The 13676-nt window shown below is 46.8% G+C and overlaps 1 protein-coding gene across 15 annotated transcripts in view; it reads right to left on the bottom strand.

Moving 5' to 3' along the window:
• ank1a (ankyrin 1, erythrocytic a) overlaps window positions 1-13676 on the bottom strand; it is an 84278-nt gene that overhangs the window by 3356 nt on the left and 67246 nt on the right. For 5 of the 15 annotated variants that reach the window (XM_088927625.1, XM_088927651.1, XM_088927642.1 and 2 more), the window contains 5 exons: window positions 8640-9180; window positions 7846-8155; window positions 1539-1622; window positions 831-986; window positions 76-169 (listed from right to left, as the gene is read on the bottom strand). In XM_088927625.1, coding sequence (XP_088783751.1) covers window positions 98-169; window positions 831-986; window positions 1539-1622; window positions 7846-8155; window positions 8640-9180 — 1163 coding nt within the window. In that variant the 3' untranslated portion in view covers window positions 76-97. Of the gene's footprint in view, window positions 1-75; window positions 170-830; window positions 987-1538; window positions 1623-4593; window positions 4993-7845; window positions 8156-8639; window positions 9181-13676 lie in introns of those variants that run through there. The other 10 variants (XM_088927660.1, XM_088927676.1, XM_088927685.1 and 7 more) reach the window with 6 other exon arrangements.

The raw sequence follows: 13676 nt of genomic DNA, 5'->3' as shown, positions 1-13676 counted from the left end.
TTTAGACTGGAAATCTCTTTCAAAGTACACTCCAACTGGAGGAATGGTACGGAGAGGATGCAGAGTGGTAGGTACCTGGTCTGTAAGTCAGGGCATCTCACTGCTTTACCCTCCTCAGACTGGCACGCTTCACAATCTGAGCACCCTTCTTCACATCCATAATCTCTGACTACAGGCACGGATGGAGGTGAGGGGGGGAAGGGAGAGGGAGATGAATGGGCAGCAGCAGAGACAGACAGGAGAAGAAGGAGACAAACAGAAGAATGGAGAAACAGGGAAAAATGGAAAATCAGAAATCCAACAAGAGACAAAAAGCGCAGACAGCGGTCCCCGGCAATTCTTGCCACGTGACACTCTTGAAAAGCTGCAAGGGGTTAGACATGAATTGGAGGTGGAGCGCTGTGTAATCACAGGAGCGACAGGCACAGGTCAGAGATTCAAGGCAATGCTGTAAAATACAGAACACTTAAGCCCAACTGCTGCACAATACAAGAACAGGACAAGACTGTACAACACAGTTCACTGCAGGACCCTACAGTTTTGTCCAGGCTGGTAAGATCAATAAGAGTCCAGTCTACTACAGTCCAGTCCATTACAGTGCAGGAAAAAGGACTCTACACTCCACTGAAGTATAGAACAGTATAAAATGTAATACTGTACCTCACAGTAACCTACAGCACAGTCAAGTGTAGTGCAGTACAGGACTCTACAGTATAAGGTAGTACAGTCCAGTACAGGACACTACAGTATGGTGTAGTACAGTCCAGTGCAAACAGTCTGTTCCAGGGCTGTACAGCACACCGGAGCCTGGCACAGGGCCTCATCCTTACCTTGTTGCTGCTCTCTCGCCCCAGGATGGCATAGTTCATGAACTGCTCAGCCTCAGCCTCCAGCTCCTCAGGCTCCTGCAGGGACCCCTCCACGCTCACCTCCTGCGCCTCGCTCTCCCCCGAGTCCTTCACCCGGCGCACCACCTTCCGCACTATCTGGGGAGTCAGCGCGGGACAGGACGTTAGAGCCCTGGATCCAGCACGGACCAGGAGAGCAATACCCATTACCCCGAGTGTTAACAGCAGCCTGCACTGGGTCCTCAAACGAGCATGAATTCAGCTTCAGGACACACACAAAACCAAAAACCAGGCACTATCTACATGTGAAAATAATGAAAAACGCCCTCCTTCTGAGCACATAGTAAATATTGAGAATTAAAAACACTTATATTACAGAAGTCACACTAGCAGTTTGTGCTCTAGGTAGCCTTGGAGAATATACAACTTCCTATAAATAACTAATTATAATACATTTTATATGTATTATAATGACTTATCTAACGACTTATCGTAAATACTTTTTATATTGCTTTTATTGCTTTTATATTGCCTGTTTTTAAAGACTTAGCATACAGACTGCCAACACAACTTCTGTAATGTAAGAAAGTCTTATATTCAAAGTAAGGCTTGTGTACTTTAGGTATATGATTAATATTTCAGTGTTTTACACTGTGTGCCCATGAGTTAGAGTGACATCATGTTACTCACCTTCTTGGTGATGATGTTGCCATGCTCATCGGTGAACTGCTCCTCGCTCACCTGCTCTCCTGGAATGTCCTCTACCTCATCGCCCTGAAGCACAGGAGACAGTCACAAGCTCACACACTGTAAAGGAGCAGTCTGAATCTCGCACACTCCTACAATCGCACTGCACAGTGACAAGCTCACACACTGCATATAGGCAGAGTCACAATGACAGTCTCAAACATGTGGCACTGCAGGACTAGTAACCAATATAATAGCAACCTTTATCAAGTGAAATGTCACAATATTAACCTCTTGAGAACCATCCCACCAACACAGCACAAACTGCACACCCCACACTGAGGGAGACCCCAGCACTCAGACCCACATCGACAACAAACTCTTCGCACACACTTCTGAAACAGGAAAATGAGTCTGACAATGCAAATTAAACTGACCTGTTCCTCTTGATCCTCAAACTACTACATCATCAGACTGTGTAATATTTCCCTAAACAGTCTGTTAGTACTGTAAATCTGCACTATACCCAACACAGCTGTGTTTAACACTTCAATCTGCTGTTTGTGCAAATCTTAGTACTCACGTCTGTTTGACCAAGAGTTAGTGTTTTTTATTGCCGTTCACAAAGAAAAGTTGTGATCGGCAATTATTAGGCTAAACCTTGGTCAAAATGTAAGAATGAGGAAAGAACACATATATGTGTTGTAGTAAATATATATACACACACAGCTAACAAGAGTTTGCATATGATAAAACAGTGTTAATGATCATAATAAAGCTACTGAGACAATTTGTCACACAATCTCACACAAAATAAAGAAGAACGTAATCCAACACAGAACGTTTGTGAGTGTTTAACCAAGTTAATGCTTGAGTCTGTGGAAATAGTGCTGAACCCCACAAGCGACACAACAGCAAATCTCAAAACAGTAAAAAATAACACCTTTCCAGATCATAGGTGATGCACACCAGTTGACTTATACTTGGGGTAGGTAGGACTAGTACTGAGTATCTCTGGCAGTGAAAGGAAGCTATCACATGAAAAAAAATATTTCCTTGATCTACAGATCAGCAGAGAGGCATACCAATATAGGAATTCCAGGAATTAAGAACTGTGAGTATGGAAGTATGGAAGATTCCAGTGCCAAGCAGAGGACAGCATTCCGCCCAGAGCGGAGCATTCTTTCCTTGCCTGTCTTCAGAATAGCAACTAATTAATGAAGTCATCCCGAGTCAATAAACCCAATCACTCTTCTATTACTGTCGAAATTACTGAGAGTGAAATTTCTTACTGGAAAAGAGAAGGCTGTAATGCATAACGTGAGTGACATCGGACACTCTCAACAGGACCCTGGAGCTCACTCTCAGTAATTTGGTGTCAACAGCAATTGGTGAGAAAGAAAAACAAGACAGCAAAAATACCCATCAGGAGCTGCGCTACTATCCTGGCTGCTATTAAAAAGGGCTAAAGCCTGATTTGGCCCTCATGTGATTAAGACCATTTAGAGTGTGGACAGTTTTACAGAAAACCTGCAAGCAGGCAGGGGTGGTTTATCAGGGCTTTGCTGTGAGAACGGAGTCCTAATCCAGCACAGCTGATCTCTGTACTTCCAGCACTGATGTATAAATAGGACATCCCCTTGTCTGTCTGTGAATTAGCATGCCCTCTTTCCACAGAGCACTCCCTGCCAGCCACCTTCCTAGACGTCCTGGCTCAATCACTCCTCTGCGTGTCTTCCGAAAGCTCAGTTATGTCGTTAACCATGGTCTGGCAGAGAGTTCCACAAGCAAAACAAAAACCAAACCCACACGCACAAAAGCTGATTCCCAAAGGGTCCAAGATTTTCCCATATACTCTAATGCCCCACCTGCTCTCTCTTGACAGAATGAGATGTCCGCATGCAGGTCCTTTCTCTACACACTGTCTTCATTAGACCACTTCCCTGTTCTCCACACACAGCAGCATTTCAATCCACTGGAATCAAATTACTCAGACATCGGAGCACAAATATCTGACTGAAGGTTCCACCTCTCTCACATCGGACAATATGCTGGTATACACAGCCAGGTGGTTGGGTTTATCATCTATGTGCAGTAATAACAATTCACAGACCACAACATGTTTCACAACTGCGGCATCATTCTTTGCTCTTTACAGATTCTGAGCTCTCCTGTTGTTGTATAGGTGCTTCATCTGGGAGAACACCCAGAGGGAGACACCTGAGGTCTCACCTTGTTCCATTATGGCATTGTCCTTCTGAGGGTTAATGCCAGGAAACTCCACAGCCCAGTAAAACACAAACATCTAAAGCTGTAAACTCACGTACCAATGCTGCAATGTTTAGAGTTCTCTTGCTTTTCTTTTTTCATATCACACCATTAATGTATCCAAGAATAGGCAGTGACTGATCTACCTGGAAAAAGCCTTATTTAGACATAATGACCAAGTAGTGTAAAAGGAAGAAGAAGTGTGTTATGACCCAGTGCCTGTGATGCCTGTCCTGAACTGCTTAACAAAAGTCTAGTAGAAAGGAAAGGATTAAAAGACTGTTTTCAGCAATGACAGAAGCTGGGTTTCAGCATGACAGGAAGCTGTAGTCAGGGAGGTATTTTATAAAGCTGAAGGGAAGTGTTTAAGTGAACTATTGTCATGTCCTCCTTCAGTTCCCAAAATCATCCCCCTCCTTAACATCACCATCCCAATACTGAATCCTGAAGATCCTGAATGTGCAGGGTGCCTATGTCAGCCAGATCTGTAGCCTGCAGGAGTTTCTACTTGCAGAACATGGGACTGGGCCACACATAATGACTGATTCAGGAGTGAGGCAGTGTGCCTCACAGTAGTCAGGCTGTATTATTGTCATGTCCTCAGAAATGCCGACTGTCCTCCAAACTGATCACAATGATTTCACCAACATAAGCCTGCATCAGTCACTGCTGCTGTAGCTCATACTGCAAGAATGTGGTATTTGTATAAACTGTAACCTGCTGTCTAAATCAGTCCCAGAGATGAGAACAGCTCAGCCCCGTCTCTGCCTTAGCAGCTACGCCTGGTTACCTTGACGATGACCCTGCGGCGGACCACGCGCGTGGTAACGCTCTCCTCGTCGTCCTGCACGCCCTCGCTCTCGCCAAGCTCCTGGTCCAGTTGCTGGTGGACGTACTTGAGCACAGAGCGCAGAGAGCCCGTCACAATGTGCAGCACGTTCTGACAGCTGATCACAAAGAAGGCCAGCAGCACCAGGCTGAACAGCAGCTCCGTCAGCAGAGTCCACATGCTCCCCAGCCACCCAGGACACCCGGCGGCCCCTCGCGCCCTCCTCTCTGTCTGTCTGCTCCTGGGTCTCGCTCGGGGGTCTGCTGTGGCGCTCAGCAGTGTGGTAACTCTAGCTGGCCCATGCTCCCAAATGTGGCTTGTGCAGTCCGAGCTCGGAGCTTCGGCCACTTCTCCCTTGGCTACGCTCGCTTCCAAAAACAACCCTCCCGCCCCTGCGTATGTGCATGTGATCCGTCAGCTTTAAATACCTCCTGCAAACATTTCTGCCCACAGCGAGAACACAGCTGCAGCTCCAGCCCCTGTCAGAGGGGCTCAGGCGTGGGCAATCTCTCCAGCTGCTCCCAGTCCCCGTCAACTCAATTACTGCACTGACTGGCATGACCACAGCACACCCAACACAGTGCCCTTTCGGATGTGGAACTGAGTATCGCCCTGGCGCCTTGTCACCTCATTTCTACAGCTCTGGAACCACATCTATCAGTAAGACTCTTTCACCAAAGTCCTGGGGAACCAGCAGGTGTTTGCTAACGCATCTTGAGAATGCTACAGCTCTGCCCAGGAGATGATGACATGTTTGGGCCATCTGTACATGGTCTATCCGCACAATTTGAAAAAACAAAATCAAAGGTGGCGCCATCTATGCGACTGTTCCGTTCCTTTTGCTTTAACAGAGCCTTAAACCCAACATAAAAAACCACAGGCTTCAGCGCAACCCAATATCTCAACGACCAACACAATAACAGGCTACAACATGCAGGGAGCGTCAACACTTGACCAGCTGAGCCCAGCTGTTCCAATCATGTGCTGAAAAATGGAGTCATGGGCATAAACAGTAGGAGTCTATGGTTGTGCACAACTGGCAGAGAACAAAATCACTGCTGGAGCTACAGCCTACATTAGCAACTCTGACCTTCTCTTAGGCACAAGGCAATCCAAATATATATCCTTCCTTCAGTGCTAATGACACTTGAGAGGGTAAAATTATTGACCTGGAATGTAGCCGTCCAAACGCAGAGCACATTTAATAATAAATCACAGGCCCCACAGTACTACATTGTCATTCTGTCAGGTGTGTGTTCTTATCTTAGGCTCCAGGAGAACAAACAAAGTTCTTTTAGCCCTGGCCAGGGGGCTCTCTGCCTGGAGCATTCACCTTCCCTGCCCAGCAATGTGCTGACCACAGGAAAACTGATCTCCCCAGCGCTCTCATCTCCTGCAAGTCCAGGCCACCGCAGTATCAGAGAGGAGGAAAACAAGCTCAGGTTACTGGCACCTTTAAGGGAATTACGATTATTTAACCCCATTGTCACGTCTTATTGCTGTCAAGGTGAAATTTGCAAAGCTTTCTGCGTTGCACCAATGAATAAAACAGTATTTAGAAAAGAAAAATAGTTTAGCATTTCAGTATCTGATACATTGAAAAATGAGAAATTCAATCTGTTTAATTTTTACTTTCAGATTATACTGACATCATAGCAGTGTACTGTTAAAAATACTTCTTTAAGAATGGTATTACTCCACTCCTTCCTACAAAAGAGGAACATGTCTTATGTCTTTGTTTCTTTGTTTTTACTTAACTGTTTCAAAATGTTTCAGTTCAGGTGCTTCAATATCTTTTTGCAAAGCCAAATCATCTCTATATTTTATATAGTTATATTGAAAATAGTAATTTTGCTCCTCAATGCTTTTGTGAGGATGCAGAAAGTGAGGGCTGTTTAAATCATTTGAGTTTTGAGCATCTCTACCATAAGGGTGAAAGGATACAACCATTTGGAAACCCCCGAGGAAATTACTGACAGAGTCTGACCTGCCCTTCAACAAAGAATAAGGCCCATATACTCTATGTGGGCTGACTCCTGCTCTGCTCCTGGTACAGTAGCTGCAACAACGCAGAGAGACCCACAGTGCCAAGTATAGGGTGACTGTGACAGTGGCACAGGCTATATTTGGAAAAGCTATCCGAGTCTGTGTCCTTCTTCGGTCGTGTGAATGTGTGAGCGAGTGCGGTGTTTTAACTACCCCTCTGTTTCCTTTCCAAACCCTCTGCCTTTGCAATTAGCCGGGAAAGAGCAGAATTCCAGGGATTTGTGACCCAACAAAAACAAGGGAGATCCTGTGCTGTTGTCTTAGCTTGGCCTTTTGCTAACTCTGAGCTCCTGTTCCTTTGCCTAACTTCTCAATCAGATCAGCGGTGTCTATGCAGTTTCTCCAGAGGACTGGAAAGTTAGTTCTATATTAATCTGCCTTGGCCCTCTTAGGAAAGCAGTGTGTAATACAGCAGGTGCCCATTCACTTTGCACTCCAGAGCACGGCAAGAACACCCCTGTTTCCAATTGCAAAACTCAATACCACATGCTGCAGGCCTGCATGTTCACTCACCTCCTTACTACAGCAACTGCTGTGCTTCAGTCTTTCCCTCAGGGTTCTTATTAATTGAGACAACCTGTTTTTGTCATTGCTGGACGAATGTCATACAATCATCTATATCCCTCACAATAGTTAGACTGCATAAAATAAGCCGGAGAGAGCTGTACAGTATTAACCGCTGTGCTGGGTATTACCGTAACAATGGGATATTCAACCTGTGACCCTTTCAATCCTCTCCAATGCAGAATTTTGCATCAGTCAGCAACTTAATTTTTAATTGGCAATTACCAGGATCAACATAAAAATGAAAGAGCTGGATGTATCAGAGTACTGCAGAGGTCTTGATTTGAAGTTTATCAGGCTAAATACCCTGTCTTTACATGAGAGATATCGTGTGTAGGTGAAGGGCATTTGGTTCATCATGCTCATTCAGCTGTTAGTTCACTATTCTTCATAGATGCTCCTTAAGTGGTTTCTCCAAAGGCCATGCTGTATCCTGCATCCACCGTACAACTCCATCTCTTTCTCTAAATGAGCTGACCATTTCAGTTACCATCTGACCCACTCACCACCCGTGGCACCATGCCATCCCTGGCACTCTTATGCCAATGTGGATGCCACGTTCCTTGGATCTCTGTGCCCCTATTATGTGACTGTAATGCTCACCTGCCCAGATCGCAGTCTATCCTCTGCCCATGCCCGTAGCTCTTGGCTCTTCTGCTGAAAGCCCACTCCTTTCTCGAAGGGCTGCGTGCCCAGGAAGTGCCCCCGCAGGATCTCGGAGTGCCCCGTGTCACGCACTGGCTGCAGCAGGGACTCCTGGGAGATGCGCGATTGGCTGAGGTCGCTGCTTTGTACTGCTGACATCACTGAATGCTTCTGCTGGCTGACCCAGCTCTGGGACGACTCTGGGGGGCTCTGCCAGGTGGACCCTGACTGCTCCTGCAAATAGGACAGGAACGAGCCACCCCCTGACCTGCAGGCAAGACAGACCAAGACGGAAGGGGTGGGGGGGGGGGAGGGAAGGCGGAGAAAGAAGAGGTGAGAGAGAGAGGGAGAGAGAGAACATGAGATTGCACATATACAGTAGAAGTGAGATGCACAAGGTGAGATGTTAAAAAAGAGTGAGAGCTGCAAATAAAGAACCTTAAAGCCCAATAGGAACTTATTGACGTTAAAAGAGAGAAAGAAGACGGAAGACTTTATAAAATTATTTAATGCAATTTCTCTTCTCTTTGGGCTTTAATAACAAGCTTATGCAAAGAAGGTACCATGATACATTAGAATTTAAAAGTTGATAAGAATGTGAAATTTGTAGCTAGATGGAACAATAGTCAATCAGAAGGACCCAATTAAAACCTCATGTTAATCAACTCTAGCATGACATGACATTGGACAGTGCACTGCAGGAGAAGGTCACTGGGTGGACATGACAGACCGAGTTGTCAGCGCTCACTCACCTGTCTCCATTCCGCTCCGCAACATGGCTCAATCCGGGTGATTCGCTGAGCCGGGCATAGACCCGTTGCTGTCCTGAAATGAGAGAAATCCCTTCCTCTGAGCTGAGCCCTCCTCCTCCTCCTCCTCCTTCTGTACTGCCCAGCGCCTCTGCCCTTGTGACCTCTGACCTCTGACCTCGGTCCAGCCCGTTGACACTGGCTGCATCCGAATCCCCTGCCTCATCCTCCACGAGGTCCATCGAGCCGCTCAGCCCGCCCCCGCTCATGCCTAGGCCCCCCCGACCCTCCAGGGCTGCGTCCGAGTCGTCTGCGTTACTGCACTCCAAGGAGGAGTCCTCCACAGGCACCAGGGACGGGCTGGCCCCTGAGGGCCACACCTGCACCTCCGACATCTCCATCAGCGTGTCCTCCTCTGTGGTGGCGATGGGCGCACACTCCAGGCTGGACATTTCCTGCCAGTATGGCTCGGTGCTCAGCGGGGACGGCAGGATGTATTGCATGGAGGTGGGCGAGAGGAGCTCGTCCTGCACCAGGGAGTAACCTAGAGCGAGAGAGAGAGAGGCACACTGACACGGGCCCCTCTCACCCTCGGCTCTCACTGCAGCCTGCAGCACCCAGCCCTGGGGAGCCCTGCCGTCGCCGGCACTGCTGGGAGAGCAAAGGGGACGGGGGGGGGCAGCGGGGGAGGGGGGAGGGTTGCGGACCACAAGCATAAGCAGCAGCCAGCAGCAGCCACACAGCCAGACGCTGCAAAGGAAACAGACTAGGTGAACCTGGAAGGAGGCCTTTCTCCTGTGTGGGCAGCCACCTGCAGAGAGAGGGACAGGCATTAGTCGTGGAGAAGGCAGGAAGCGTCAGCTGGCACACGCACACCCCCTCGCTCACACGCGCGCCGGGACGCAGAGAGCCATGCTCAGCACAGTGCCCCCGCCTGGGCTCCCCAAACCCCGCTGTGAAGAGAGCACCAGTGTCACCGCTCTCCTTAAACATTAATTAAAGTTTCCCGGCAGAGGCTCCCCATGCCAGACCCTGCTGTGAAGAGAGCACCAGAGTCACTGCTCTCCTTGTATAGGATTTAAAACCGCTTCATTTCTCAAATCAGCATCTCTTGTTTCTGAAATCGACGCCTTTTCTTCTCTTTCTTCTCTCAAGAGGACGGCCAGAAGGTGTGGTTAAAGTTCACCTGGTAGACCCACTAGGACTAAATGAAGGAAACAGCAGGTTGTAAGTCATCACAAGACTGTAGCGGAACAATACAGCTGGGGAATTGTCTTCCTGTGATTCCCAGAGGTTGATCAAATCTGGAAACCACTCGGGCAATAACAGCTTTTCTGCAGCCACACTCTTTGTGTTTTCAGTACTGACAATAAACAACCCAGAATGAGAAATCAGAGAAAAACCTTTCTGTTTCAGGGCAGCATCTTCATCATCATCATCATTACAACAACATCTGCAATTTCCCTCACGGGATCAATAAAGTATCTATCTATCTATCTATCTATCTATCTATCTATCTATCTATCTATCTACATGCTTTCCAATTTAATTAATCAGGATAACATTTAAGGGACAAAAGAGACAACATACTGTAAATATGGACAAAAACAATTTTCTTCCAACTGCTCACAGTTTCTAGCCAGGGTAAAATATGGAGCTGAATTTATACCACAGTACAAAATCACCAATATTGATCCTGAGGGAGTGAGTATCAACAGGTCTGCGTGTGTGTGGAATGGGTACAGACACAGGTGTGTGTGTGTGGACTGGGTACAGACACAGGTGTCTGCGTGTGTGTGGAATGGGTACAGACACAGGTGTCTGTGTGTGTGTGTGTGGAATGGGTACAGACACAGGTGTCTGTGTAGAATGCGTACAGACACAGGTGTGTGTGTGTGTGTGTGGGGGGGGGGAATGGGAGCCCACACCATTCTACCTCACCGGACATGTAAAGTGATTCACACACAGGCATGTAAACGACCTTTGTGTGAATCATCATTTTGGCCCTTCAGCAATGAAATGATCTGGGTGAGTTGAGTGCAGGGTGAGAGTGAAGCAGTGAGGTAGGAATGGCAGGACAGAAAGCACGGGCAGGAAGCTCATGAAAACAGGGCTCTGGCTGGAAGATTGTCTGTCATCCTCCTCTTCAGCAGAACATCAACATCTTCCTGCATGTCAAATCACCACATTTAATTGGTCTTTCCTCTATGAAAAAGCTGCCTCAGGAAGTATAATTTCATGACACCAACAAAAAACAAGTCTGTAAGCTTCGGATTCTTTAACATCTTGCCTTCCTGCTAAGAGAGTGAGACAGACTCAAACTTCCCTCAGTGGACAGAATGAGAGCAATAGAATCTGAAAGTTGCTAATCCCAACACCAAAATATACTGTTCTTGTCTGGTCATGCTCAATGAACATCACATACACCCTGATAACCGTTTGGCTCTTTTGTTCACGCTGGTGGAATGTCCTACAATGCTGCCCAATGCCCCTTTCATAGAGGTGGATAGGTTGTGTCATGACAGCGAGACGAGTAGTGGTACACAGCACTGTAAGACTGCCTTGCTAAGAGGACACCTGGCATGGGACACTGGAGAGCACTGACTGTCTCAGTCCTGTAGGGGGCACTGTGTCCCACACTGAGACCCAGGTCTGGAGCTGCCGCCTCCTCAGCAATGGAGACAGTGCAAAGAGAATAGCATTGAGGGCCAGGGAGTCCTACTTTTATTGTCAATTTGAAGGGCTTGATTTTTTTGTTTTGTACTGCACTGACAAGAGTTACCTGGACGCACACTAAAATGAGATGAACACATAGCAGTGTTTAAACTGAGGAACAGTCTTGAAGATTGAAGGACTCACTGTTAAATGACCCACAGATGAAGCCAAACCCCTTCCAGTCACAGTTAACCCAGGTATCAGCCCAATCCAACTGTTAAAATTCTCCACTTTCCCACACACTGACAAAACAGAGGGGGGAGGTCTGATGGAGATTTTGATGTGTGTGTATACTCAGCATCAATCTGCTAGACATGGAAGCTAGAAATTTTTAAATGCTAAACACATGGATCAGCATGGGAGGGAAGAGGGATGAGAAAGCTGTCCAGAATTCTGTTCTCTTCGTATTGATTCAATCAAGTCAGTGAATTCAGACTGAAAGAAAAACAAGACAGAGTGATGGCAGATTGTCTGTTTATAAAATGTGAAAACGTGCTGAATATTGCTTCTCGTCGGAGCAGCTGAAATAGATTTCTACAGAGATGGCCAGGTTCTCAACGAGGAGCAGTTAGAAAGTGTGTGTAGTGTGAGGAAAGGGTGACTTTGAGCTGGGTTGTGGGAATGCTGAGTGTGCAGGAGGTATTCATGACACCTAACCAGCTGGGCTCTTTAACCACACTGCCCCCCCCCCCCACTCATCACCACTGAGGTGACGAGTCCTCTAAAAGTGTCCCGGGAGAAGGGCAAAGGACCAAAGATTGTGGAGGGGCGTGTCTGGGTGATGGTTTGAGGATAACCTGGAATGATTTCTTCATTCACTGGGTGTCTGTGCTGTGCAACCTCCTAGTGCCCAGTACTTGTACTGCAATGTGCAGCTGGTCCTCAGTTAATTCTTCCCTGCACATATCAATCAGTATTGATAAAGGTCCAGCCTGCATCTAGTGGATTGCTATGCTAGTATGTGCTCGCTACAGAAATATGCTGTAAAGACTAAATGTCTATTGATATGTTGATTAACATTCAGGAAATAGGTGAAAAATGTCAATTGTTTCATCAGCCCTGCTTTTGGACAGCAAAAGCTCTTATTGATCCTGGTTGCTTGCTAATAGTGAACAACTGACTGTGTGAAGTCAGGGCTATACTCAGCTTTGAGAAGGAGTGTTGTATTTGAGAAATACTTGGACATACAGAGCCAAAATGGAAGGCAAAATAAAGGGAGGAAGAACAAAAACGTGAGCATGTTGAGTTGTTGGAAAAGAAGCATGACTGCAATGCCCAACTTAGATGATGTGCACAGAGACAAACATACACACAGTCACTGTGAGAGAAGGCTGGGAGAAAATGGGACAGAAATGGTATTGAGTGACGTTGATCATCACCCACATATAAAACAATGCCAGAGCCACTAAACACCACACAGGGAGAGAGACAGACAAAACACCACAGACACACTGCAAACTAGGCTACAAGGACCACTGGTAACACCACTGCAGAAAAGAAATTAGAAGATGAAAAAAAACATAAAAAAGTAAACCAAGTAAAAAAAACAGTACACCAGTCCATAAACCACCTCTGAAGCACACTGCCCAATAGGAGAGAAAGAGAGAAAAAGAGACACAGAAGAGAAATAGTCATGCCATGCACAAACACATTGTTAGTTCACTACATCAGACTTTGATACAGTCCTGCCCCTTGTTTTGAGACAAAGCAAAGGGAGAAACAGTGGGATCTGGTCAGGCACATGCAGAGGACACCTAAATATAACCAAGTGGCAGGTAAGGACCCCTTGGGGGGTGGGCATTGTTGAGGTGGGCACAGTGGATTATGCACGACTAGAAAAAGGATGACAGAGCCAGAGGTCAACATGAGGCCAACATGAGGTCAGAGGTCAGAGGAGAGAGGTGAGAGGAAGACAGGGCAGCTGGGCAGTCTCCAGAAGATGACATGTTCAGAGAAACACAAAGAGGGGACAGAGTCAGAGGAAAAAGGCACAATACCTCCCAGGGGAGAGACAGCGCGTTTACACGACTTCCAGCCACCGCATGCTGGGACATGTTTCTGGATTAACGGGGATTACTGGTTTACTCAAGCCTCTTAACACGAAAGCACACAATCTGATTTCCCTTGTACTTGTAATTAAAACATTCCTATGAAGTTCACCAGCGTATGAAAATCAGAATGTATTACACTAAAAAAGGTCTCTAAAAGACGCTTTCAGGCAGGTGCAGTAAAAACTCGCTACTTAAAAGCACAGTAAGTGAAACAAATCACCCTTCTCAACCCTGCATCCTGCACCCTGGATATGTGGAGTTTTTTCTAGGCTTG

Source organism: Atractosteus spatula, chromosome 2 (genome assembly GCF_055471065.1).
Source record: "Atractosteus spatula isolate fAtrSpa1 chromosome 2, fAtrSpa1.hap1, whole genome shotgun sequence".
Taxonomy (NCBI): Eukaryota; Metazoa; Chordata; class Actinopteri; order Semionotiformes; family Lepisosteidae; genus Atractosteus; species Atractosteus spatula.
This window is presented reverse-complemented; position numbering and strand designations above follow the sequence as displayed.